Raw genomic sequence first — 27769 nt, forward strand, 5'->3', positions numbered from 1 at the left:
TCACCTACGTTTTTTTTCTGAACCCACGAATGTGTGCAGCGGGGAAAGAAGTAAGCAAGGCATGGTGGTGGTGGTGGTTAGTGTTTAACGTCCCGTCGACAACGAAGTCATTAGAGACGGAGCGCAAGTTCGGGTTAGGGAAGGATTGGGAAGGAAATCGGCCGTGCCCTTTCAAAGGAACCATCCCGGCATTTGCCTGAAACGATTTAGGGAAATCACGGAAAACCTAAATCAGGATGGCCGGAGACGGGATTGAACCGTCGTCCTCCCGAATGCGAAAGCAAGGCATGCTATCATGACTTGCAGATGTCAAAAAAGTGAAAGATCCTTAAATTGTCGGAAGAACAGAACTGCGTGGAGACATAATTCCATGCCGACCTGAGTGATTCTTTTATTAGACTGTCAGTGCGTCATTGTGCTTGTATTGTACATACCTTCTCGCTTTGAAATCTTGCTTTTTCGTGTCATCTACTGTGGGGCAAATCATAACGGAAAAGGATAAATTAATTTTTGAAAGCAGGTTCCGACATTTTGCAATTCAATAAAGGTCACCATTAGGCAGTTCTGATGGTGTCAATGAGCATTTAAACTAATACCTCCTATATTAGCTATTGCAAAGGACCGTCTTGTGAATAAAGAAATGGTTTCAATAGCCTATACCCAGTAAAATGTATATTTTGCATCAACAAGTAAGTAATTAATTTTTTTAGTAATAATATCCTAACCTCGGTAACATGTTTCACTTTCCAGAATATTTCTTGTCAGGACCTCGCTGAGTCAGTTTTTCGGGAGTAACCTGCTTGATTTTACTTTTGAATTTTATTCTGAGTTTTACATAGTATTTGAGTCTTCATCAAACTTTCTGATAAATCAATAATAATTATAATAATAGGATCTCATGCAGCTACGAATTTTATTTACTCTTTCATCCATCAGACAGCAGATCAAATCTGGTACAATGTAACTGTCGTGAACGTAAGTGTGCATAATAAGAAATATTATGTATACATGAAGGGAACAAGATACGTGGGAACAAAGATCAAGGTTCATTAAAATTTAAAATTTAGTTCACAATGCCTTCTTATAGACGAATGGAAGTACTATAATATGGCACGGTTTGTTTTTGGTAAAAAAGATCAAGGTGCTGAGGAAGAGCGATCCAGATCCGTTTTCTACTTGCAAGGGAAGGCCGCCAATTGTGAAATTCAGATTAGATTCATACTGCGCATAACAAAAGCTCTGGGCCAGAGGTGTAATGTGACAAAGCACCAAGATGCACTTCTCAGCCGTTGTCGAGAAAATGGACAGTTAAAAGAAACTGTTTCGATGAAATACTCTCTACGATTAATAATTTTGCACAGCGTCGTGGCGCAGCGGTAAGCGCTCGGGTTCGTAATGCGAAGGTTGCCGGATCGAATCTCGCGCCATGCAACCTTTCTTTTTTAGTATTTGTAGCATATATATATATATATATATATATATATATATATATATAATTCCCGGCAATCAGTTGCAACAATTATGCATATAATAAGTTGTTGAAAGTCGTTTGTCGTGGAAAAACTGGCGACTTCGAACATCATTATGTTTTCCGCAAACAAAGTTGTATTTCACAAATGTTATTAATTGTGTTCATAATGTTTAGCACCTATAGTTAACGGAAGACGTAGAAACGATATTCCGAAACGAATACGTGTAGTGTAAGTCAAACGTTCGAATTGGAATAGAGACCCCACGTACACAAATTTGCTGTGGCAGGTATGAAATATAAACTCCGTTACTCGCTCGTTGCACTTGAAGGACAGATGTTGAATGGGCCGAAACGAGCCGCCGCATAACAGCGTAGTTGCCTGCTAACTTCGAAAGAAGGTAGGTGCGGTCCCTAGCGCAACTTATAAAATCGTCGAAATTTGTGATATTGTGTTTTATTTCAAGTATTATTTTTCCACGACAAACGACTTTCAACAACTTATTATATGCATAATTCTTGCAACTGAGTGCCGAGAATTATAATATATATATTTGAATTACAAAAAACAAATAATAAAAAAAAAGTTGCATGGCGCGAGATTCGATCCGGCGACCTTTTGATTACGAATCCGAGCGCTTACCGCTGCGCCACGACGCTGTAGAGGCTTATTAATCGTAGAGAGTATTTCACCGCAACAGTTTCTTTTAACTGTCGATTTTCTCGACAACGGCTGAGAAGTGCATTTTGGTGCTTTGGCACATTATACCTCTGGTCATGAGCTTTTATTATGCGCAGTATGAATCGAACCTGATTTTCACAATTGGCGGCCTCCCCTTGTTAGAGCATTTTTCCCCTCCTTTAACGTTTCATGTAATAAAGCTGTAGCTTCATGTTACGGGCTTTCCAACAATATTTGCCAGTCACTCACATAATTTAAACGAAGTTCAGACTGTTACACTATTTAGTAATAAAGCAAAGACTGATATAAAAGTGTGTCACATTGTGCGTCCAAAAGTAGGCGGGTAAATAAGTTTTTATCGGTAGTTGAACAGAAACCCGTTTGTATTACTGTTACCGAGGTTATGCGTAAAATTATTTCTTAAGTGAAATGAAGGCATCAGAAATGTTGACATATTTCTGATTTTTCAAAAAGATTGTGGGCCACGAGTCACGTCACAGGTACGATAGTAAGTACTTACAATTGAGACACTCTATATAGCCAACTTATGCCTCATAATGCACCTTTGGAAGCTGTGGCTGTTCGGAGAAGGGCATTTCATGATATTACCATCTGCAATTTTTATCACCCTCCCGATGGTGAAGTGTCTCAGAACATAATGTTTGCATTGGTTTCTCAGCTCCCATCACCTTTCCCAATCTTGAGTGAGTTCAACGCTCACAACCCTTTGTGGAGTGGAACCGTGATCACCAGCTCGAAAAATTACTGGCATAACTTGACCTTTGGCTCTTGAATACTTGTACCCCCACACACTCCAGTGTGGTGCACGGAACTTTCTCGTCCATTGACCTTTCCATTTGCAGCCCTTGTCTTCTCCCATCCATGCACTGGAGGGTCAACGAAGACCTGTGTGGTAGTGACCACTTCCTGATCCTCCCTCAGCGTCATTATCCTGGTGCCTGCCCAGATGGGCTCTCTGCTGTTGACTTTGGCTTCCTGCTGCATGGAGAGATCGGCGAAGCAATTCAGAGTACAACTACAGCCATTCTTTCGGCAGCTAATTTAGCGATCCCCTGTTCCTCGGGCTCGCCCTGATGGAAGACACAACCTTGGTGGTCATAAGATATCCCAGAGACCATTAGAGATTGTAAGTGTACTCTTCAACGTCATAAGCGGCACCCATTGATGCAGCACCTCATTGCTTTTAAGTGGCTCTGTGCCTGCCGGGATCCGCCACCTAATAAAAAGACAGAAGCGAGAATGCTGGGAACGGTACGTTCCAACCATCGGACCACATATCTCTGCTTCGCAACTATGGGCTAAGATCAGACATCTCTACAGACACCGGAAGGTGTACCTGGTATTTCCTTGAATTGCACTGACGTAGACGCCAACGCTGAACATTTTGTTCTGCAGTACGCTCTAGCCTCAGCGTCTGAAAATTATCAACCTGCCCTTTGTCTTCTAAAACATTGGTTGGACAGAAGCAATTATCTTTTACTGCATCCCACCTGAAGCCATATAACGCTCCATTCAGTAACCAGGAATTCGTCAGTGTCCTAGCCCACAACCAAACGATCAAACATCTACAGATGGATTGTCATTGTCATATCCTTGCCATCTCAACTGCATCTGGAGCGAGGTCGAGATCCTATCGGAATGGCGAGAAAGCATCATTGTCCCAGTACTGAAATCGGGAAAGCACCCTCTAGAGATGGACAATTATCGCTCAATAAGCCTCACCAATGTTCTCTGTAAGTCGTCTGAACGCATGGTGAGCTGGTGGCTGTGTTTGCTCCTTGAGTCTCGAGGTCTTCTGGCTCCGTTGCAGGGTGGTTTACGCCAAGCCCTTTCCACTACTGATAATCTGGTTTGCCTGGAGTCTGCCATCTGAATAGTTTTTTTCCTTAACTCGACGCCTTATAGCTATCTCCTTTAACCTGCAAAAGGCTTATGAGACCACATGGTGACACCACATTTTTGCTCCCTTAAACGAGTGTGGCCTCTGGGGTCCACTCCCCATTTTCATCCTGAACATCCTGTTGCACTGTATGTTCCAGGTTCGAGTTTGTTCTTCCCACAGTACACCCCCTCCCCCCCCTCCCCAATATCCAAGACAATGGGATCACACAGGGCTCTGCACTGAGTGTCCCTCTCTTTCTAGTAGCCATCAGTGGTCTAGCAGCAGCTGTGGGGTCCACAGTATCGCTCTCCTTGTTTACTGACTACTTTTGCCTCTACTGTTGCTCTAATGTGGGTGTTGCTGAACGTCGACTGCAAGGATCGTACGAAAGGCGCCAGCATTGGTTTTCACCCATGGCTTTCGATTTTCAGCCTCCAAGACTTGTGCTGTGCACTTCTGTCGAGGTTGAACTGTTCACCCACAACCAGAACTTTACCTCGACGCAAACTACTTAATATGGTGGAGACTTATCGCTTCTTAGGATAGGTCTTCAATGCTCAGTTGACATGGATTCCCCATCTTTGCCAGCTTAAGCGGAAGTGCTGGCTGCACCTTAATATGCCTGAGTAACAGCAGCTGGGGTGCAGGTCATTCTACCCTGATACAATCTCACCTTGATTATGGGAGCCTGGCATACGGTTCAGCATTACCCCCAGTGTTGCGAATATTGGATCTGATACACCACTGTGGGGCTTGACTTGCGACAGGAGTTTTTCGAACCAGCCCTGTGAACAGATTACTCGTTGAGTCTGGGATCTCACCATTGCGGTTGAGGTGCCAACAACAGCTTGTCATTTATGCTTTCCACGTTCGCGCCTCCCCTAATCATCCAAACTACTGTCTTCTCTTTCCAAACATGATGATCCATCTCCCACAACAGCAGCCCAGATCAGGGATTACAGTTGCAATCCACATCCAGTCTATCCTCTTTGAACTTCAGGTGTTTGCTCTTCCACCTCTCCTCTGGACCCACTCGAGTACACTACCGTGTTGCATCCCTAGGCCACAGCTTTGTCTTGTCATATCCCAAGGTCCAAAAGATTTGGTTTATCCCAAGGCTCTCCACCACCAGTTTTTCTCCATCCTTGGTGCATTCTGGGGTTCAGTAGTAGTGTGTACTGATGGCTTAATGGTTGCTGGTTATGTAAGCTTTGCTTATACTCACATGGAACATAATGAACTGCATTCGTTGCCAGATGACTGTAGTGTTTTCACTGCGGAGTTGGTAGCCATCTCTCATGCTACTGATGCTACTTAGCGTATCTGTTCCTGTACTGGTAGGGTCCTTTCTCACTGCAGCGACTGCTTGAGCAGTTTTCAAGCTCTCGACTAGTGCTACCCTCGCCATCTTGTGGTCATTAGTATCCAGGATTCTCTGTGTGCCCTTGATCAGTTATCTTTGTCTGGACTTTCCTGGACTGTCCCAACCTAGCCACTCTGCAATGGATTCGTGAACTGGGCTATTACCACCCTCTTTAAGAGATGTGTGCCCACTGAGGGATTGGCAGCACACTCTGTTGCCTCCTCTGCCCAGACTGATCTGCAACTGTCTGGGCTTAATGGTCCACGCTGGTCCTCACCCTACTTGCTCTTTTAGTCTTCCCCTCCCCCACCCCCTCTCATGTGGTCTGTTTGACTTGTTCACCTTTCGTGTCTCTGTGCTTCTCTTTCCCTGTCTGTGTTGCTAGTCTTTCCAAGGTAATCTCTGAGTGGAATAGTTCTGTTAAGTGCTGCGGGTTGGGAGATATATATCCCCTCATTGCACTCTGTTTCCAGGGTCTTCCGGCTGCTCTCTAGATAGGGCACCTTACTGGATTTTCTTCCTCTGTCTCCCTTTCTTCTTGTCGCCCCTTATTTCAGCTTTGCTGTTCTTTGGTAGACCTTAGAGTTTTCTTCCCTTCGGTTTTTGCGCAGCAGTGATCTCTGGTCTATAGTCACGTAGACCTCTCCGTTCGAGGAAAAAGGGACTGATGACCTAATAGTTTGGGCCCTTTAACCAACCACCCAACCAACCAATATCTGCTAATATCGTGTGGGACCTCGTTTTGCCTGGTGTACTGCAGCAGATCGATGTTGCATGGATTCGACAGGTGGTTGAAAGTCCCTTGCAAAAATATTGAGCCATACTGACTCTACAGCAGTCCGAAATTGTGAAAGTGTTGCTGATGTCGAATTTTATGCACCAGCTGACCTCTCAGTTATGTCCCATAAATGTTCAGTGGGTTTCATATCGGGCGATGTGTGGCCAGATCAGTGGGTAAAATAGTACACAATGCATTGAAACCGGTCGCGAACAGTTGTGGCCTGGTGATGTGGCGCATTGTCATCTATGAAAAATCCGTTATTGTCTGGGAACATGGAAACCATGAATGGCTGCTAATCGTCTACAAGTAGCTGAACATAGCCGAGAACCCAGTCGATTCTGTGTAAACAGCCCACACCATTATGGAGGCACAACCACCTTGCTCAGTGCCTTGTTGACAACTTGTCCATGGCTTCGTGGGGTCTGCACCACAGTCGAACTCTTCCATCAGCTCTCACCAACTTGAATCGGCATTCTTCAGACCAGGCGATTGTTTTCCAGTCGTCTAGGGTCCAACTGATATAGCCATGAACCCACGAGAGGCGCTGCAGGCGACGTCGTTCTATTAGCAAAGGCACTCGCGTCGGTTGGGCACTGTCCTAACGAATACGTTCGACGTACGTCTCACATTGATGTCTGCGGTATTTCACGCAGTTTTGCTTGTCTGTTAGCAACGCTAACCCTACGCAAACGCCGCTGTTTGTCGTCGGTCAGTTCGTTGTCCGCGGTGATGATGATAGTGATGTTTGGTTTGTGAGGCGCTCACCTGCGCGGTTATCAGCGCCCGTACAAAGTCCCAATCTTTACACAGTCGAATCTCGCCACGCTCACGAATTACGATGAAATGATGAGGACAACAGAAACACCCAGTCCCCGGGCAGAGAAAGTCCTCAACCCGGCCGGGTAAAAGAACCCGGGACCCCGTGTTCCGGAGACAACAACTCTAGCCGAGCTGCGGACTGTCCGTGGTGAGAATTAACGGCTGAGGGTCTGCGGGAAGAGACTAAACAGCGAGGTCATCGGTCTCATCGGATTAGGGAAGGACGGGGAAGGGAGTCGGCCGTGCCCTTTCAAAGGAACCATCCTACCATTTGCCTGGAGCGATTTAGGGAAACCACGGAAAACCTAAATTAGGATGGCCGAACGCGGGATGGAACCGTAGTCCTCCCGAATGCGAGTCCAGTGTGCTAACCACTGCGCCACCTCGGTTTAACGGCTGAAATTTGGTATTCTCGGCACATTGTTGATACTGTGGATAATGAATTCGCTAACGATTTCCGAAACAGAATATTCCTTGCGTCTAGCTCCAACTACTATTCCACGTTCAAAGACTTAATTTTCGTCGTGCGGCCATATTGACGTTGGAAGCCTTTTCACATGTACTCGTATTACCTCACTCGTATTACCTGAGTAATAATGACAGTTCCGCCAATGCATCGCCCTTTTACACCTTCTGTAAAGATACTACCGCCATATTTATAACTGTATATCGCTATCCCATGGCTTTTGTTACCTCAATATATAACGCGGAGCCCACATTCATTACCATCGGTAATTACGGGACTATAATGTGCGAAAACTCGTGCTGCCAAGGCAGTATAGAGAGTTTATAAATCTTGGATAGCAGACATTTCTGCACGGACACGGAAGTGTTTATTTTGAGTGTGACTTCATAGCTGGATTTTCGCGCAAGGTGCCGCGTGACTCAGAGGGTGGGAGGTCACCGCCTGCCCCGAGCCGCCTCCGGCAACAGGTGCGTGTGCTGGCTCGCCGCCGCGCGGCCCGCGACCGGATGCCCTCCAGCCGGCGCGGCGCGGCGCTGCAAAAACGCAGTCCAGCGCCGCGCCGCGCCGCGCCGCGACGACTCTATCTGCCGGCCCCTACCCCAGCCGCCTTATACGGACATACTGAATGTCCGCGGCGCCGCCTGCCTGCGGGTTCATTCCGCTGCTGCTGCTGCTGCTGCTGCTGCTGCTCCTCCGTGTCCGCGCAACGCACCGCGCTCTATCTACTGTACGTGCCTTGGCTCCACGCAGCTCCACCAGTCAGCCTCACTAACAGTAATAATTTTGTCTTACTTTTCTAAAAGAAGAAAACAAACAATCTCCACTGACAATTAGCGATTTTTATTTCAAGGCGCGATGCATTTTCAGCCCCGGTCGCTGCTCAACTTCACGTGCTTGATATGTCTACATGTATTTTTGTTAGGTCCATCGGCGCTCACCAAAGCAAGTACACAAAAAATAGGTAGAGACAAAGCACTTGCAATGTGTTCTGGCGTAACAAAAAGCGCTGTAACGAAGATGATGAACGCAAGAGAAGAGAAGACGGTGAGACGACGTCAGCCAGTACTACACTGACTAGGACGTCACCACGATAGGAGCGGCTTCTAGACGAAGTGAATATAAGCGTCGTCCCTGCCAGCCCTGAGCACAGTGTTAGACGGTACCAGACCGGGACTCACAGACCAGCACAGTACCAGACCTGGACTCGCAGACCAGCACAGTATTAGCACAGTACCAGACCGGGACTCTCAGACCAGCACAGTATTAGCACAGTACAAGACCGGGACTGGCAGACCAGCACAGTATTAGTAAGTACCAGACCGGGACTCGCAGACCAGCACAGTATTAGCAAAGTACCAGACCAGGACCCGCAGACCAGCACTCGCAGACAAGCACAGTACCAGACCGGGACTCACAGACCAGCACAGTATTAGCACAGTACCAGACTGAGACTCTCAGACCAGCATAGTACCAGACCGGGACTTGCAGACCAGCACAGTATTAGTAAGTACCAGACAGGGGACTCGCAGACCAGCACAGTATTAGCAAGGTACCAGACCAGGACCCGCAGACCAGCACTCGCAGACAAGCACAGTACTAGACCGGGACTCACAGACCAGCACAGTATTAGCACAGTACCAGACCGGGACTCTCAGACCAGCACAGTATTAGCACAGTACCAGACCAGGACTCGCAGACCAGCACAGTAACAGACCGGGACTCGCAGACCAGCACAGTATTAGCAAAGTACAAGACCGGTACTCACAGACCAGCATAGTATTAACAAAGTACCAGACCGGGACCCGCAGACCAGCACAGTACCAGACCGGGACTCTTAGACCAGCACAGTATTAGCACAGTACCAGACCGGGCTCTTAGACCAGCACAGTATTATCAAAGTACCAGACCGGTACTCACAGACCAGCATAGTATTAAATAAGTACCAGACCAGGAACCGCAGACCAGCACAATACCAGACCGGGACTGTTAGACCAGCACAGTATTATCACAGTACCAGACCGGGACTCTCAGACCAGCACAGTATTAGCACAGTACCAGACCGGGACTTGCAGACCAGCACAGTATTAGTAAGTACCAGACCGGGACTCGCAGACCAGCACAGTATTAGCAAAGTACCAGACCAGGACCCGCAGACCAGCACTCGCAGACAAGCACAGTACCAGACCGGGACTCACAGACCAGCACAGTGTTAGCACAGTACCAGACCGGGACTCTCAGACCAGCACAGTATTAGCACAGTACCAGACCGGGACTTGCAGACCAGCACAGTATTAGTAAGTACCAGACCGAGACTCGCAGACCAGCACAGTATTAGCAAAGTACCAGACCAGGACCCGCAGACCAGCACTTGCAGACAAGCACAGTACCAGACCGGGACTCACAGACCAGCACAGTATTAGCAGAGTACCAGACCGGGACTCTCAGACCAGCACAGTATTAGCACAGTACCAGACCGGGACTTGCAGACCAGCACAGTATTAGTAAGTACCAGACCGGGACTCGCAGACCAGCACAGTATTAGCAAAGTACCAGACCAGGACCCGCAGACCAGCACTCGCAGACAAGCACAGTACCAGACCGGGACTCACAGACCAGCACAGTATTAGCACAGTACCAGACCAGGACTCGCAGACCAGCACAGTAACAGACCAGGACTCGCAGACCAGCACAGCATTAGCAAAGTACCAGAACAATACTCACAGACCAGCATGGTATTAACAAAGTACCAGACCGGGACCCACAGACCAGCACAGTACCAGACCGGGACTCTTAGACCAGCACAGTATTAGCACAGTACCAGACCGGGACTCGAAGACCAGCACAGTATTAGCACAGCACCAGACCAGGACTCACAGACCAGCACAGTAACAGACCGGGACTCGCAGACCAGCACAGTATTAGCAAAGTACCAGACCGGTACTCATAGACCAGCATAATATTAACAAAGTACCAGACCAGGACCCGCAGACCAGAACAATACCAGACCGGGACTTGCAGACCAGCACAGTATTAACACAATACCAGACCGGGACTCTCAGACCAGCACAGTATTAGCACAGTACCAGACCAGGACTCACAGACCAGCACAGTACCAGACCGGGACTCGCAGACCAGCACAGTATTAACACAGTACCAGACCAGGACTCTCAGACCAGCACAGTATTAGCACAGTACCAGACCGGGACTTGCAGACCAGCACAGTATTAGTAAGTACCAGACAGGGACTCGCAGACCAGCACAGTATTAGCAAAGTACCAGACCAGGACCCGCAGACCAGCACTCGCAGACAAGCACAGTACCAGACCGGGACTCACAGACCAGCACAGTATTAGCAGAGTACCAGCCCGGGACTCTCAGACCAGCACAGTATTAGCACAATACCAGACCGGGACTTGCAGACCAGCACAGTATTAGCACAGTACCAGACCGGGACTCTCAGACCAGCACAGTATTAGCACAGTACCAGTCCAGGACTCGCAGACCAGCACAGTACCAGACCGGGACTCTCAGACCAGCACAGTATTAGCACAGTACCAGACCAGGACTCGTAGACCAGCACAGTAACAGACCGGGCCTCGCAGACCAGCACATTATTAGCAAAGTACCAGACCGGTACTCACACACCAGCATAGTATTAACAAAGTACCAGACCGGGACCCGCAGACCAGCACAGTACCAGACCGGGACTCTTAGACCAGCACAGTATTAGCACAGTACCAGACCGGGACTCGAAGACCAGCACAGTATTAGCACAGTACCAGACCAGGAACCTCAGACCAGCACTCGCAGACAAGCACAGTACCAGACTGGGACTCTCAGACCAGCACAGTATTAGCACAGTACCAGACCAGGACTCACAGTCCAGCACAGTAACAGACTGGGACTAGCAGACCAGCACAGTATTAGCAAAGTACCAGACCGTTACTCACAGACCAGCATAGTATTAACAAAGTACCAGACTGGGACCCGCAGACCAGCACTGTACCAGACCGGGACTCTTGGACCAGCACAGTATTAGCACAGTACCAGACCAGGACTCTCAGACCTGCACAGTATTAGCACAGGACCTGACCGGGACTCGAAGACCAGCACAGTACCAGACCGGGACTCTCAGACCAGCACAGTATTAGCTCAGTACCAGACCCGGACTCACAGACCAGCACAGTATTGGCACAGTACCAGACCGGGACTCGTAGACCAGCACTGTATTAACAAAGTACCAGACCGGGACCCGCAGACCAGCACAGTACCAGACTGGGACTCTTAGACCAGCACAGTATTAGCACACTACCAGACTGGGACTCGCAGTCAGCATAGTGTTAGCACAGTACCAGACCAGGACACACAGACCAGCACAGTAACAGACCGGGACTCGCAGACCAGCACAGTATTAGGAAGGAACCAGACTGGTACTCACAGACCAGCATAGTATTAACAAAGTAGCAGACCGGGACCCGCAGACCAGCACAGTACCAGACCGGGACTCTTAGACCAGCACAGTATTAGCACAGTACCAGACCGGGACTCTTAGACCAGCACAGTATTAGCACAGTACCAGACCGGGACTCGAAGACCAGCACAGTACAAAGTACCAGACCGGGACTCGCAGACCAGCACAGTATTAACAAAGTACCAGACCGGGACCCGCAGACCAGCACAGTAGCAGACCGGGACTCTCAGACCAGCACAGTACCAGACCGGGACTCTCAGACCAGCACAGTATTAGCTCAGTACCAGACCCGGACTCACAGACCAGCACAGTATTGGCACAGTACCCGACCGGGACTCGTAGACCAGCACTGTATTAACAAAGTACCAGACCGGGACCCGCAGACCAGCACAGTACCAGACCGGGACTCTTAGACCAGCACAGTACCAGACCGGGACTCTTAGACCAGCACAGTATTAGCACAGTACCACACTGGGACTCGCAGTCAGCATAGTGTTAGCACAGTACCAGACCGGGACTCGCAGACCAGCACAGTACCAGGCCGGGACTCGCAGAGCAGCACAGTATTAGCAAAGTACCAGACTGGGACTCGCAGTCAGCATAGTGTTAGCACAGTACCTGACCAGGACTCGCAGACCAGCACAGTACCAGACTGGGACTCGCAGACCAGCACAGTACCAGGCCGGGACTCGCAGACCAGCACAGTACCAGACTGGGACTCGCAGACCAGCACAGTACCAGGTTGGAACTCGCAGACCAGCACAGTATTAGCAAAGTACCAGACTGGGTCTCGCAGTCAGCATAGTGTTAGCACAGTACCAGACCGGGACTCGCAGACCAGAACAGTACCAGACCGGGACTCGCAGACCAGCACAGTACCAGGCCGGGACTCGCAGACCAGCACAGTATTAGCAAAGTACCAGACTGGGACTCGCAGTCAGCATAGTGTTAGCACAGTACCAGACCAGGACTCGCAGACCAGCACAGTACCAGACTGGGACTCGCAGACCAGCACAGTACCAGGCCGGGACTCACAGACCAGCACAGTATTAGCAAAGTACCAGACTGGGACTCGCAGTCAGCATAGTGTTAGCACAGTACCAGACCAGGACTCGCAGACCAGCACAGTACCAGACTGGGACTCGCAGACCAGCACAGTACCAGGCCGGGACTCGCAGACCAGCACAGTATTAGCAAAGTACCAGACTGGGACTCGCAGTCAGCATAGTGTTAGCACAGTACCAGACCGGGACTCGCAGACCAGCACAGTACCAGACCGGGACTCGCAGACCAGCACAGTACCAGGCCGGGACTCGCAGACCAGCACAGTATTAGCAAAGTACCAGACTGGGACTCGCAGTCAGCATAGTGTTAGCACAGTACCAGACCGGGACTCGCAGACCAGCACAGTACCAGGCAGGGACTCGCAGACCAGCACAGTATTAGGACAGTACCAGACTGGGACTCGCAGACCAGCACAGTACCAGGCCGGGACTCGCAGACCAGCACAGTATTAGCAAAGTACCAGACTGGGACTCGCAGTCAGCATAGTGTTAGCACAGTACCAGACCGGGACTCGCAGACCAGCACAGTACCAGGCCGGGACTCGCAGACCAGCACAGTATTAGTAAAGTACCAGACTGGGACTCGCAGTCAGTATAGTGTTAGCACAGTACCAGACTGGGACTCGCAGACCAGCACAGTAACAGACTGGGACTCGCAGACCAGCACAGTACTAGCACAGTACGTGACCGGGACTCGCCGACCAGAACAGTAGTAGCGCGGTACCAGGAGAGCTTATGATAGCAGTGATGTGCGATCCATTTCAGTTGCTTACATGGACCTTGTATACAGCAAAGGACTTTGGTTGTTTACATGTCGCCCATCGCTTGCGACACCATTGTAAATTCAAAGTTAAGTTTTGTCAATCTTCTTATTTGTAGTAAAAACTATTAATGTGATTTGCTTGAATTGTAGTATAGCATTCCGAGAACGCAGCATCCTTTAGGCTCCCTATAAACGACGAGTGGGCAGGACGCCATACAATAAATAATGCGTACTCGATAAAATCAATTGGTGAACTGTCCAACAAAAAACAGGCCAACATCAGGAATACAAGTACTTCAGTAAAAACAGCTGATACAACACTACCCTTCACAAGCGTTCCCTGTTTAGGCATAACAACACAAAAGAATTCTAACTTAGAAATGCCAGTGTAAATATCTTTTTCCTGAAATAGGAAACCACAGTAGAAAATACAGATTACGGAATAACGGTTGCCAAGCGTTCTGTATAAGCAAATAGGAAGAACTTTCCGTACACACCACAGAGAGCACACTTTGACAAATTCTCAGTAACTGACCATTTGTTCCAGAATAGAGACCTGCACAGCAGCGTAACTGTTCTCCACACAGAAAACAATAGAAGGAAACTTGATCTGCTACAGCAATCAGAAATTCTGTTACACAGAGAAAAATCTTGTGAAAACTTATTAAATGGACAAACAGAATTTAAGACCAGAGATTTATCATTAATTTCAAAAGTTTATTGTTTCCTAAAGAAACAGGTCTTTATTAGTTGCAACCATTTCATAACATAGTCACATTTGGTTTTTGCACAAGTAATTACTTAGCAAATGACATCTGTGTATAATAATCCAACATCTTACTATCATCTTAGTAATAGCAATACATATTCTTTCTGCAGAAATGTAAAATATTCATGTTAACTGAATCTTCCGTCGGTTCTTCGTAGAACAACATCATAATAAATGAAAAACGCTAGTTTGCTTTTGTTCTACAGTAATAATTTATTACGCTAACCGGTGTTCGGCTTAAAAGGCCATCTTCAGACATTTACTGCCTACTGTCGCCAAGAAAGTTACAATGTTCGTAAACAACGTTGGAAAAGCAGTTGCACATCTAGATTGAACCACAAACGAATAGTAAACGACGTCTATGACAATGTGGTGGTAATGCAATGTAAAAAGTAAAAAGTTGACCAATAAATAAATATAAAGAGAGTAAACAGGAAAAAAAAACTTTAACGCAAAGCTGGATAAGCATGCTTACTTAAGAGTATGTATTAATAAACAAAACCAACAAATTAATTTTATTTTATTATAAAAAAGCACCTGAAGATGAGCTCCCGGAGTTCGAAATCAGTCGTGTATTGTAATGAACATGATTTTTGTGATTGAATGCGGTTTGTTTTCTTCTTCTCGAGCTAATTGTTTCCAGATCAAATATTTCACTCTGTAGCGGAGTGTGCGCTGTTTCGAAACCTCCTGACAATTGAAACTGTGTGCCGGAACGCGACTCGATCCGGGGAACTTCGCCTTTCGCGGTCAGTACTTTACCGACTGAGCTATCCAAGCATGACTCACATCTCGCCCTCACAGAAGTTAGGAAGGTACGAGAGAGGCGCTGCTGAAAGTAAAGCTGTGAGTTTGGCTTTTTAAAGAGTACAATAAGTTATTTCCAGAGATGCCGATAAAGGAGCGTAATAATATACAAACTTGTTAGTACTGACAAATTTTTTTCAAAATAACACGCATAAGAACATTCACCCGCTTCCATCGTATATCTCGCTTCCGAATTGTGACATTAAGGTAAGAGAGAGAGAAACCCCAGTGTTCTCTGAAGTACGTCTTAGTCCGCCGATTACTGCATGTGTCTGTCTCCTGTTTCCTTGTCTAGGCAGTTGATTTGTCGGGCGCTCAACTGTACGGTCATCAACACTCGTACGAAGTCCCAATTTTTACACAGCCCACTTTTGTACTCAGTCCCTTCTAGCCACTGTTACGAATGATGATGATGAGGAGGAGGAGGAGGAGGACAACAGAAACACCCAGTCCCCTTGCAGAGAAAATCCCCAACCCGGCTGGGAATCGAACCCAGGATCCAGTGATCCAGAGGCAGTAACGCTACCCACTAGACTGTGTACTCAGTGAGAAACTATCCGCTGAACTGAAAACATCGCACAGGCGGCACTCCCTACCGCGCGCGGTCAATCATGTACGTACTTACGTTGTCGTATATCCCTTTGCTTTAACCGTTGTTTGTGCTAACCGTCGCTGCGTATTGCAATAAGTGCAATGCACATAATTACGTCTTTTCTCCTTTTTGCTTTTCTAGGAATGGGGACAATATACATAATGAAGTTAAACCTCATATACTTCGTGGGCTGTCTCAAGACGCCGGCCGCAGTGGTCTAGCGGTTCTAGGCGCTCAGTCCGGAACCGCGAGACTGCTACGGTCGCAGGTTCGAATCCTGCCTCGGGCATGGATGTGTGTGACGTCCTTAGGTTAGTTAGGTTTAAGTAGTTCTAAGTTCTTGGGGACTGATGACCACAGATGTTAAGTCCCATAGTGCTCAGAGGCATTTTTTTGTCTGAAGACGAAGATGAAGGGTAGATCCTCCATGCGATTTCGATTTCACCCATGGAATTAGAGGGGAGGAAGAAAGTGTGAGCGTGGATTGCCACAGTATCGACTTGGAACAATCCAGGGGCGAAAATTCCAATCTCTTAAATGATATTCAAGGCAGTGATTACTGTTTTTAAGTCGGAAAGGATGGGGAAACACTATGTACAGCAAATTCCTTATCTCTGTCAAATGAAACAAAATCAAGAAACATTATAAAATTGTTCCCAGGCCCGACCCGCGCGGGCAGAAATATTTCCTCGGATCTGGACGCGTTTGTGAGATTCATTCTCACAAATATGATTGACAAAATTGTTGGTTACACAAACCTATATATTTCAGAACGGAGATGTACAATTCTATGAGGGAAACAGATTCTAGGTGTACTACTATTTCGCAAGTGAAAGCTCTTTTGTGAAGTGCTAGTCGTAATCGCTCTCCAGAAATGTAGCTGCGCCAATGCCCGAAGAGCTTGGAAATGTAATGGAACAGGAATGATGGCTTGCCAAGCTCTGTCTGCCTGTAACAGATTTGTATTCCTAGTGAGAAACTTTAGGTTTCATGAGAGGATGACCAGGGGAATAAGAGAAAAGTATGGTAAATTATCAGCCATGTGGGAGGTAAAGTAACAGTAAAAACAATTACTCCCGATCAGAATTTGTGACCATTGATGAAATGCTGCTTCCCTTTCGAGATCGGTGTAGTTTAAACTAATACATGCCTGCTAAGCCGGCAAACTACGGCCTGCCATGCGCGACAGTTTAACATTTTATGTGTACAGCTTTGAGATATACTGTTACAGACAAGCGGAAGGTCCTTATTTTACATCGAACAAACCGTTGGACATAGTGAAGCTACTGGTTCAGCCCATCTTAGGTTTTCACAGAAATGTGATCACCGAGAACTATTACACTAGCTATCCGTTGGTGCAGTTACTTCTGGAGAACGGTGTAACATTTGTTGGTGCAATGAAAAAGAATAAAAAAGAAATCACCTCAGACTTCCTGGATCTGAAATCCCGAGAAAGGAGCTTTTCGCTCTCTGGATTCCAGGATGATTGCACCCTGGTATCCTATATGCCAAAGAAGAAAAAAATGTGTCTTCGTGTTATCTACAATGAGTGATTGCGAGGAAATAGAAACAGAAACGCGAAAACCTAATAACGGACTATAAGCACAGCAAAGAAGGGGGGGGGGGCTGGATACTAATAGACAGGACTTCCTGGAAAATATGTCTTTACAGCTTCTTGAAGAACACGACAAAGACTGTACTTTGCCAAAGGATAGATGTTTGTTTCTCTCAGATTACCGTTGTTGTAGTTATGGTCCTCAGTACAGCTGATTTGATGCAGCTCTCCATGCTACTCTATCCTGTGCAAGCCTCTTCATCACTGAGTAACTACAGCGACATACAGCCTCTGAATCTGTTTAGTGTATTCATCTCTTGGTCTCCCTCTGCGATTTTAACCCCCCCTCCCCCCTGTCCACGCTTCCCTCCAGTACTAAATTGGTGATCTCGTAATGCCTCAGAATGTGTTCTTCCAGCCGATCTCTTCTTTTGGTCAGGTTCTACCACAAATTTCTCTTCTCCCCAATTCCATTCAGTACCTACTCATTAGTAATGTGATCTACCCAACTAATATTCAGCATCCTTCTGTAGCACCACATTTCGAAAGCTTCTATTCTCTTCTTGTCTAAACAGTTTATCGTCCATGTTTCACTTCCATACATGGCTACACTCCATACAAATTATTTCAGAAAAGACTTCATGACACTTAAATCTATACTCGATGTTAACAATTTCTCTTCTGCACAAATGGTTCTCATGCCATTGCCAGTCTACATATTTTATCCTCCCTACTTCGACCATTATCAGTTACTTTGCTTCCCAAATAGCAAAACTCGCTTACTACTTAAAGTGTCTCATTTCCTAATCTAATTCCCTCAGCATTGCCTTATTTAATTCGGCTGCGTTCCATTATCCTCATTTTGCTTTTGTTGATGTTCATCTTATATTTGCCGTTCAAGCCACTGTCCATTCCGTTCAACTGCTCTTCCAAGTCAATTGCTGTCTGTAACAGAATTACAGTGTTGTTGGTAAACCTCAAAGTTTTTATTTCTTCTCCCTGAACTTTAATTCCTACTCCAGATTATTTTTTATTTCTTTTACTGCTTGCTTAATATACGGATTGAATAACATCGGGGATAGGCTACAATCCTGTCTCACTCCCTTCGTAACCACTGCTTCTCTTTCGTGCCTGTCGTCTCTTATAACTACCATCTGGTTTCTGCACAAATTGTAAATAGTCTTTCGCTCCCTGTATTTTACCCCTGATCCCTTTAAAATTTGAAAGAAAGTTTTCCAGTCAACATTGTCAAAGGCTTTCTCTAAGTCTACAAATGCCATAAACGTAGGTTTGCCTTTCATTGACCTATCTTCTATGAGAAGTCGTAAGGTTAGTACTGCCTCGCGTGTTCCTACATTTCTCCGGAATCGAAACTGATCTTCCCCGAGGTCGGCTTCTACCAGTTTTTCCATTCCTGTTGAGGACTCATGTTATTATTTTGCAGCTGTGGGTTATTAAACTGACAATTCGGTAATTTTCTCACCTGTCAGCACCTGCTTTCTTTGGGGTTGAAATTATTATATTCTTCTTGACGTCTGAGGGATTTCGTTTGTCTCATACATCTTGCTCACCAAGTAGAAGAGTTCTGTCATGGCTGACTCTCCCAGGGCTACATTTCAGCAGGATAATGCACGATCGCATGTTGCAGGTCCTGTACGGGCCTTTCTGGATTCAGAAAATGTTCGACTGCTGCCCTGGCCAGCACATTCTCCATATCTCTCACCAATTGAAAACGTCTGGTCAATTGTGGCCGAGCAACTGGCTCGTCGTAATACGCCAGGGACTACTCTTGATGAACTGTGGTATCGTGTTGAAGCTGCATGGGCAGCTGTACCTGTACACGCCATCCAAGCTCTGTATTAAGGCCGTTATTACGGCCAGAGGTGGTTGTTCTGCGTACTGATTTCTCAGGATCTATCCACCCGAATTGCGTGAAAATGTAATCATATGTCAGTCCTAGTATAATATATTTGTCCGATGAATATCCGTTTATCATCAGCATTTCTTCTTGGTGTAGCAATTTTTAATGGCCAGTAGTGTACTATGTGCCAGGAAGGACTCTCAACAAGGTAAGTGTCCAGGCCTCTCGGAGTGAACCAAAGCGATGTTGTTGGGGCTTGGAGGAGATACAGAGAGATAGGAAGTGTCGATGACATGCCTCGCTCAGGCCGCCCAGGGGCTACTACTGCAGTGGATGACGGATCATTGCTCGGAGGAACCCTTACAGCAACGCCACCATCATACGACCCTGTGCACACATAGCCTGCTTGAGGCGCAACTTCACTTCCGATTTCCATGGCGAGATCTGTCTTTGCAACCACGACACCATGCAGCGCGATACAGATCTACCCAACAACATGCCGAATGTACCGCTCAGGATTGGCATCATGTTCTGTTCACCGATGAGTGTCGCATATGCCTTCAACCAGACAATCTTCGAAGACGTGCTTGGAGACAACCCGGTCAGACGGAACGCCTTATACACACTGTCCAGCCGGCCTGTGTGGCCGTGCGCTTCTAGGCGCTTCAGTCTGGTACCGCGTGACCGCTACGGTCACATGTTCGAATCCTAACTCGGGCATGGATGTGTGTGATGCCCTTAGTTAGGTTTAAGTAGTTCTAAGTTCTAGGGGATGACCGCAGATATTAAGTCTCATAGTGCTCAGAGCCATTTGAACCATTTGAACCACACTGTGCAGCAAGGGCGGTTCCCTGATGTTTCCGGGTGGCATTATGTCGGGCAGACGTACGCCGCTGGTGGTCATGGAAGGCGCCGTAACGGCTCTGCGATACGTGAATGCCGTCCTCCGCCTGATAGTGCAATCATATCGGCAGCATATTGGCAATGCATTCGTCTTCATGGACGAGAATTCACGCTCCCATGATGCACATCTTGTGAATGTCTTCCTTCAGTATAACGACATCGCTCGACTAGAGTGGCCAGCATGTTCTCCAGACATGAACCCTATCAAAAATGCCTGGGATAGATTGAAAAGGGCTGTTTATGGACGACGTAACCCACCAACCACTCTGAGGGATCTACGCCGTATCGCCGCTGAGGAATGGGACAATCTGGACCAACAGTGCCTTGATGAACTTGTGGTTAGTGTGCCTCGAGGAATACAGGCTTGCATCAATGCAAGAGGACGTGCTACTAGGTATGAGAGGTACCGGTGTGTACAGCACGTCTCGCTGTGTGGTGCTACAACATGCAAATGTGTGGTTTTCATGAGCAATAAAAAGGGCGGAAGTGATGTTTACGTTGATCTCTATTTCAATTTTTTGTACCGGTGCCGGAACTGTCGGAACCGAGATGATGCAAAACTTCCTTTGGTGTGTGTATTTTCTTCCCATAAATTGGTACCGAAGTTGAAATAAATATTTTTCTGACGTTTAATGTCCTTATATTGTTATGAGACTCCTACAAGTAATAATACCAACAAAAATGCACGGATGGTACCAATGCGGAAATGCGGCACCCTGGTTCGCGAGCGGTATCTCATGAGACAGTGATGCACGCGGTATTTACAGGGTTAATACGAAGACGATTTCGCCATGCGCTGTACGGTGACGTGCGGAGCACGATATGTATATAAAAAAAGTAAGTTGAGGATTTAATGTTTAGTGGAGGACGGCATCAGAGACGGAATACGGTGTGAACACCTGCGTCAGAAATACGGAGGTGGTTTAGAGATATTTTCTGAGTCTTTTGGTATAAGAAACTCGTGGTCTACGGTGACCCGTTACAAAATGGTTCAAATGGCTCTGAGCACTATGGGACTCAACTGCTGTGGTCATCAGTCCCCTAGAACTTAGAACTACTTAAACCTAACTAACCTAAGGACGTCACACACATCCATGCCCGAGGCAGGATTCGAACCTGCGACCGTAGCAGTCGCACGGTTCCTGACTGCGCGCCTAGAACCGCGAGACCACCGCGGCCGGCGACCCGTTACAGACTAATTGCATTTCGTTTGATTACGTAGCACCGTGTATCTGTGTACACTCCACTGTCTGATCAGAAGTATCCGGACTCCGCTATGTAAAGCAGTAATGACCACTATAAGTCACCAGAGGCGAACCCATCAGTATCAAAGGAGGCAGTAGAGAAGCAGAAACAGCAGAATGGGTCTGTCAGGTAAGCTAGGTGACTTCGAAAGTGGATTGGTCATTGCAGGTCAACTGACTAACAAATCTATTACGGAGGTATCAGCCCTACTAAAGATACCCAAGTAGTTTGTTGGTGATGTGTGTGTGTCAAGTCGAAACGCGAAGGAACAGCGAATGCGAAACGAAGACCGAAGACCTCATGTATTGCCCAGAGAGAGACCGTCGAGCATTGTGGAGGATCTATCCATCTTTTGATATGCAGCTCCTTGTATTGGCCGTGTTTGCAGTTAAAAATTTTTGGATGTGAGGTCCGCCAGTTAGGCAAAACACCGTTTTTCTCAGTACCCAAACATGTTTCGGCACCACTGTGCCATCATCAGTGACATTTCGTTTTTATTTATTCTGTAATGTGAACATTTTGTTACATGATTATAAAATTATGTGCATTTTTACTTCAAACAACAGATCATTTCTTTTTGTAAATACCTTTACATTTGGTGTGCATGAACTTTCTGGATCACTTTTGTGTTAATTACTACAGGTAGCTTGCCATCTGCAACCAAACGATGTTAATGAGAAAGTTTTTTGCTGGCATTATAACAAGTATTTTACACAAATAACGTAGTAAAATACTTTTTCACTACACCAGAACAGAGTGTGATTGTGGTTTGTTATGTGTCCCAGCCCAGTCAGTGTTCATTTGTTCACCAGAGAGTTCGGCGCGATATTAGAATTTTGTTTGCATTTTATCTTTGTGTGTGTGTGTGTGTGTGTGTGTGTGTGTGTGTGTGTGTGTGTAGACTTTATCTGTTTGTGCTGTCTACCCAAACACACACACACACACACACACACACATCTGTACAAAAGTGCGGATTTCGGCGATATTTATCGTGTGTCTTTTGTGGAAACAAAATTGTTCCATTTAATTTCATCCGTATCTTGCATCTTAAAAAGTGACTGTATTCATAACATTGGAGGTATGAATTAAACAACGCCTTCAGTTACAACTTTTTGGTGTTTTATTAACTACACGATGCATTTCGGACCCTGTGGGTCCATAGGTGTAATTTGTCTTAATACATGTTTTATTTCTTCTCGTGAATGAGGTGAAATGCATATTCCTGTCACGAAAGGTTAAATGTTAGGTTATGAATTTCGTAAGTCGAACGCGGAAAATATGTGCAAAATAGTGGAAAATGAACAATGTAAACTTACCCCATAATCAAAGGAAAGTATTTTTAACGTTTTAGTACCGGCAAATATTCGTTTCTCCGTCGTTTTAGTACATGTCACTTCATTCAAGATGTACATTTGCGCACACATGTTTAGAAACACTTAACAGATGTTTTTGTACATGGTGTTGTCAAAGATGAATTTATTCGTAGTGCTACAGATATAATTATTAAACAATTGACATACGCAAGAAATAACTTTAGAATAGGTCTTTAAAATTACTGAAATAACTGTGGCTTGCGAACTCTGTTTGTTCATTTAACATAGATTCTGGTTTTGTTGAGTTTGTGGAGGTATATCTCCAGTAATTCTAACAGAATTTCCTCAGGGTACTTGCTGTTGACGTCAGTAATGCCTACGCTGTGCTCTCAAGGCTGCATTCAGTTCTTGTCGGTTTTGTCTCGGGTTTGTTTTTCCGTCAGTGTTAGTTGTTCGTTAACAGTGGTACACAATATTATCGATAGGTCTCCTATTGAAGAACTGGCCGATACGCACATCGTCAACTGGTTCAAATGCAAAGGAAGAGCGGCACAAGCACGCAATGCTGTGACGTTCCGTCAGCTACGGCAGCCACATCACACCACTTTTGGATGTACTGTTTATAATGTTCCTTGCATTACTCTCTTTTATGGTTATGCGTTTTTGGGAGTGCAGTTTACAGGCTTTCTTTACTGTTATAAAGGTATTTCCATGTAAACAAAAGTAGTTGTTGTCACAAACGGAATAAATCATAATTACATTATTACTCTTAGACGAGCACCGGAGGCCACAGGTGCCTTCTACCATAACACTAGTAAAAATATCCCTAAACTACTTCCGAAATTTCGTCAGTGGAGCTCGGAGTTCACGCCGTGTATGTGGACATAATTATCGATTCAGGCACTCCCTCTCCCTTGCGAACCAGCGGACGAAAATGAAAGAAGAATCCTTCCTTTTTTAGTCGACAGATTCAGAGAGAGGTGCGTGCTAAACAATCTGTCAGCGATCTGGGTGGGTGCCAAGGCCGAGAGCCAAGTAACACGCTGGTCTCGTTCGAGGGACGCAGAAATATCGACCGGACGTGGGCACGTTATCTCTGACGCGTCTCTTTCTCACATCCGAGTAGCGTTCCAGACAAAGCAGTGCCACAGGCCGGAGATGTGCGATTGGAGGAGGAGTCTGCCGCGGCAGGGGTGCTGTCCTCTGTCACTGCCTCCACAAACTGATGGGGAGACGACTGCTTGTCGCGTCTGTCGCACACCCACACTCCGCGGGCACCGTCCAGCACTAGTTCCATCTGCAGACGAAGCAAACAGATGGTACCCAGACACGATTTGGCCGATAATCACAACGAGAGCAACCACGTAATCACTGTCGTCCAGGCTTCTGCTTCTGCTGAACAAGGCCATTAGATAAGAGTTGGCGTCTCTGGAATGAACCCACAAAATGCTTAAGAAATAACAGATTTCGCAGATACTCACCTTTTCAGTGATTTTTGTTTTATGGGCATTAGATCGTGATCCATGGCATATTTCTCTACGTAATATTTCCTATTCCAGTGCTGGAGACATCACTAGAGGCTCTAACGACTCAAAAAGCTGTTACAGCCTCAAACAAACTCAGCAAGCCGAACTGTTTGTAGATACACACACAAAACAGAGGGTTCGTGACGTCATCAGACGACTGCCTAAGACTGCACAGTAGTACCGACGTTTCTTGCATAGTTTGTAGTGGGAAAGAGTTGGAGTAGTTTGTTTTATTTAGTAGTAGGTCCAATAACTTATCCAGTTTCAATCCTCCTCCTCTTCTGTTAAGGTTATTCTTGTGCTTTTGAGTTTTTATGGCCGTAGCACCGAACATAGCAATGAAAAATTTTAGAGTCATCATCACCGAAAGAGCCGAAGACCGAAGCATCATTGGGCAAGTAGTGTTTTGTAAGATCCAGCAAGAACGGAACCAACGACGACTGAAGAGAATTGTTCAACGCGACGGAAGTGCAACCCTCCTTCAAATTTCTGCAGATTTCAATGATGGACCATCAACAAGTGTCAGCGTGCAAACCACTTACCGAAACATAGTCGATATGGGCTTTCGGAGCCGAAGACCCTCTCGTGTACCCTTGACGACTGCACGACACAAAGCTTTCGCCTCGAATGGGCCCGTCGACACCGACATTGGACTGTTGATGACTGGAAATATGCTGCCTGATCGGACGAGTTTCGTTTCAAATTGTATCGATTGGATGGATTTCAAGTTGTATCGATCGGATGGACGTGTAAGGGTATGGAGACAGCCTCGTGAATTCATGGACCCTGCCTATCACCAGGAGACTGTTCAAGCTGCTGCAGGCTCTGTAATGGTGTGAGGCGTGTGCAGTGGGAGGGATACGGGAGCCTTGATACGTCTAGATACGAGTCTGACAGGTGACACGTACGTAAGCATCCTCTCTGATCGCTTGCATCGATTAGTGTCCATTGTGTAATCCAACGGACTTGGGCAATTCCATCAGGACAGTGCAACACTCCGCACGTCTAGAATTGCTACAGAGTGGCTCCAGGAACACTGTTCTGAGTTTAAACACTTCCGCTGACCACCAAACTCCCTGGAAATGAACATTATTGAGCATATCTGCGATGCCTTGTAACATGCTGTTCAGAAGAGATCTCGACCCCCTCGTACTGTTACGGTTTTATGGATAGCCCTGCAGGATTCATGGTGTCAGTTCCCTCCAGCACTACTTCAGACACTAGTCGAGTCCATGGCACGTCATATTGCGGCACTTCTGCGTGCTCGCGGGGCCCTACACGATATTAGGCAGGTGTACCAGTTTCTTTGGCTCTTCAGTGTATATTACTATGTAATGTGATGCATGTAAAGTCTGTTCTTGGAATAGCTGTGTATTATAATGAGGCACACCTCTGATTGGTCTTATTTCTTCTTTGGTGCAGTGGACCCGATGATGATCCGATGCCAGACCGGAATCGATCATCTTTCGTAAAAAAAAAAAAAAAAACCTGATACCGCTGTGTATTTCAGAATGCAGTTTATAACATTTGTAATTAAAACTTTTGTGAATACTTTGGATTGTTCAGACCAGTCTCTGAGTTAAGGGCAGATTTGCGTAACCCTTGCAATACCAACGCATTTTACGTAACACGCATTAGCAAGCAGCGGGGGGATACTTCACGCCCACTGTGAAAAAAAATAAATAAATAAAGAAAGAAAGAAATGCAAATTGCGTTAATTTTTGTTCAGTTTTACTCATAACATATTCTTTAAACAGTTGTTGATGTATTAGTAAGCCATATAATCTCAAAATATTGAATATGAGTTGATTGGGAGTGACATCTACTCATATGATTTAAATTTCTCGGTTAAGTTTAACTGAAAAGTTTAAAATATTTGCGGAATTTAGTAGAAGAAAGCACTAAAAACAATATGTTGTTGTTGTGGTCTTCAGTCGAGAGACTGGTTTGATGCAGCTCTCCATGCTACTATACAGTAAAGCTGCATGCCCTCGGGAAAAATTACGGCTGTAGTTTCCCCTTGCTATCAGCCGTTCAGTACCAGCACAGCAAGGTCGTTTTGGTTAGTGTTACAAGGATAGATCAGTCAATCGTCCAGACTGTTGCCCCTGCAACTACTGAAAAGGCTGCTGTCCCTCTTCAGGAACCACACGTTTGTCTGGCCTCTCAACAGATGTTGTGGTTGCACCTACGGTACGGCTATCTGTATCACTGAGGCACGCAAGGCTCCCCACCAGCGGCAAGGTCCATGCTTCATGGGAGGGGGGGGGGGGGGGGGCGGAAACAATATATTTTTTAGAATTTTAAAATTTTACGTTACTAACTAGATTTTAATATTTTCAAAAGGTGGGCATAAAGTACCACGCGCGTTCCCCCTTCTCCCTTCGGTATCGCGAGGGTTAATGTGTGTGAACATCTGAGGGCTGCCGTCGCCACGGACGCTGGTTGGAGCGACAGCTGATGCGGACGGCGGCGTTTGGCGGTCACCGCTTTCAGGTGGCAGGTGGCAGGCAGTATTGATCCCCCTGGCTCGGCTGTGCTGTGCTCGCCGTAGCGCAGCGTCCGCTGGTCCGGCGCTGGCGCTCTCGCTGACTCACTGGCCGCGGGCCGCGGCGACGTCACACGCGCCGCTGCGACGTGGGCGTCGCTAACGCTGCGAGCTGACTCACGGCCGCCGGCAGCTCACTCCGGCCGCGCTGATTGGGGAGGACCGCCGCTGCCGCTGCCGCTGGCGAGGACGCAGGACGCCGTGCGGTGTTCTGAGGTGTGTCAGCTTCGCGGGGAGCCTGAGCTGTTACCGCCGACTTCGGGACGCCGTCTGGCGCGTCATCGTGTGACACGTCACTGCCGAGTCTCTATAGACGAGTGCTCGGAGCAGTAACCGGCAGATTAGTATCCAACTGGGGCAATGTTTTGATGTTCATTTGAACCGGTCCCGAAAGGCGGCTGCATTTGGAAGAAAGATAGAGGTCTAATGTCCCGTCAACGATGTGTTCATTACTAATTGAGACAAAGTCGACTTACGGTACGAAATCGGCCCTTTCAAATTACCCATCTCGGCATTTGCCCGAAACTCGCAGAAAAATAAATCTGCAAAAGGAAGGGAGGACGTATTTGAGTTGGCAGCTCAAGTTGGCCGGCCGGAATGGCCGAGCGGTTCTAGGCGCTTCAGTCTGGAACCGCGCGACCGCTACGGTCGCAGCTTCGAATCCTGCCTCTGGCATGGATGTGTGTGATGTCCTTAGGTTAGCTAGGTTTAAGTAGTTCTAAGTTCTAGGGGACTGATGACCTCAGATGTTAAGTCCCATAGTGCTCAGAGCCATTTGAACCATTTTTATTGAAGGTCAGGTTGCAAAGTGATACAGACTTTGAATGTAGAAAAATGTAAAATAAATGTGTACAGGGTGGCGCACGAAAT

At 46.7% G+C, this 27769-nt stretch overlaps 2 protein-coding genes across 2 annotated transcripts in view; both read left to right on the plus strand.

The window, feature by feature from the left end:
* The window catches only part of LOC126263688 (mitoguardin), a 503310-nt gene that overhangs the window by 138998 nt on the left and 336543 nt on the right, over nucleotides 1-27769 (plus strand). The window lies entirely within an intron of this gene.
* On the plus strand, nucleotides 1108-27232 carry LOC126263472 (mucin-22-like). Its single transcript, XM_049960565.1, has 5 exons — nucleotides 1108-1115; nucleotides 7890-8256; nucleotides 10009-10214; nucleotides 12438-13440; nucleotides 26906-27232. The coding sequence occupies exons 1-5, from the start codon at nucleotides 1108-1110 to the stop codon at nucleotides 27230-27232; spliced, it is 1911 nt and encodes a 636-aa protein (XP_049816522.1).

The sequence above is a fragment of the Schistocerca nitens genome, chromosome 6 (genome assembly GCF_023898315.1).
Source record: "Schistocerca nitens isolate TAMUIC-IGC-003100 chromosome 6, iqSchNite1.1, whole genome shotgun sequence".
NCBI lineage: Eukaryota > Metazoa > Arthropoda > Insecta > Orthoptera > Acrididae > Schistocerca > Schistocerca nitens.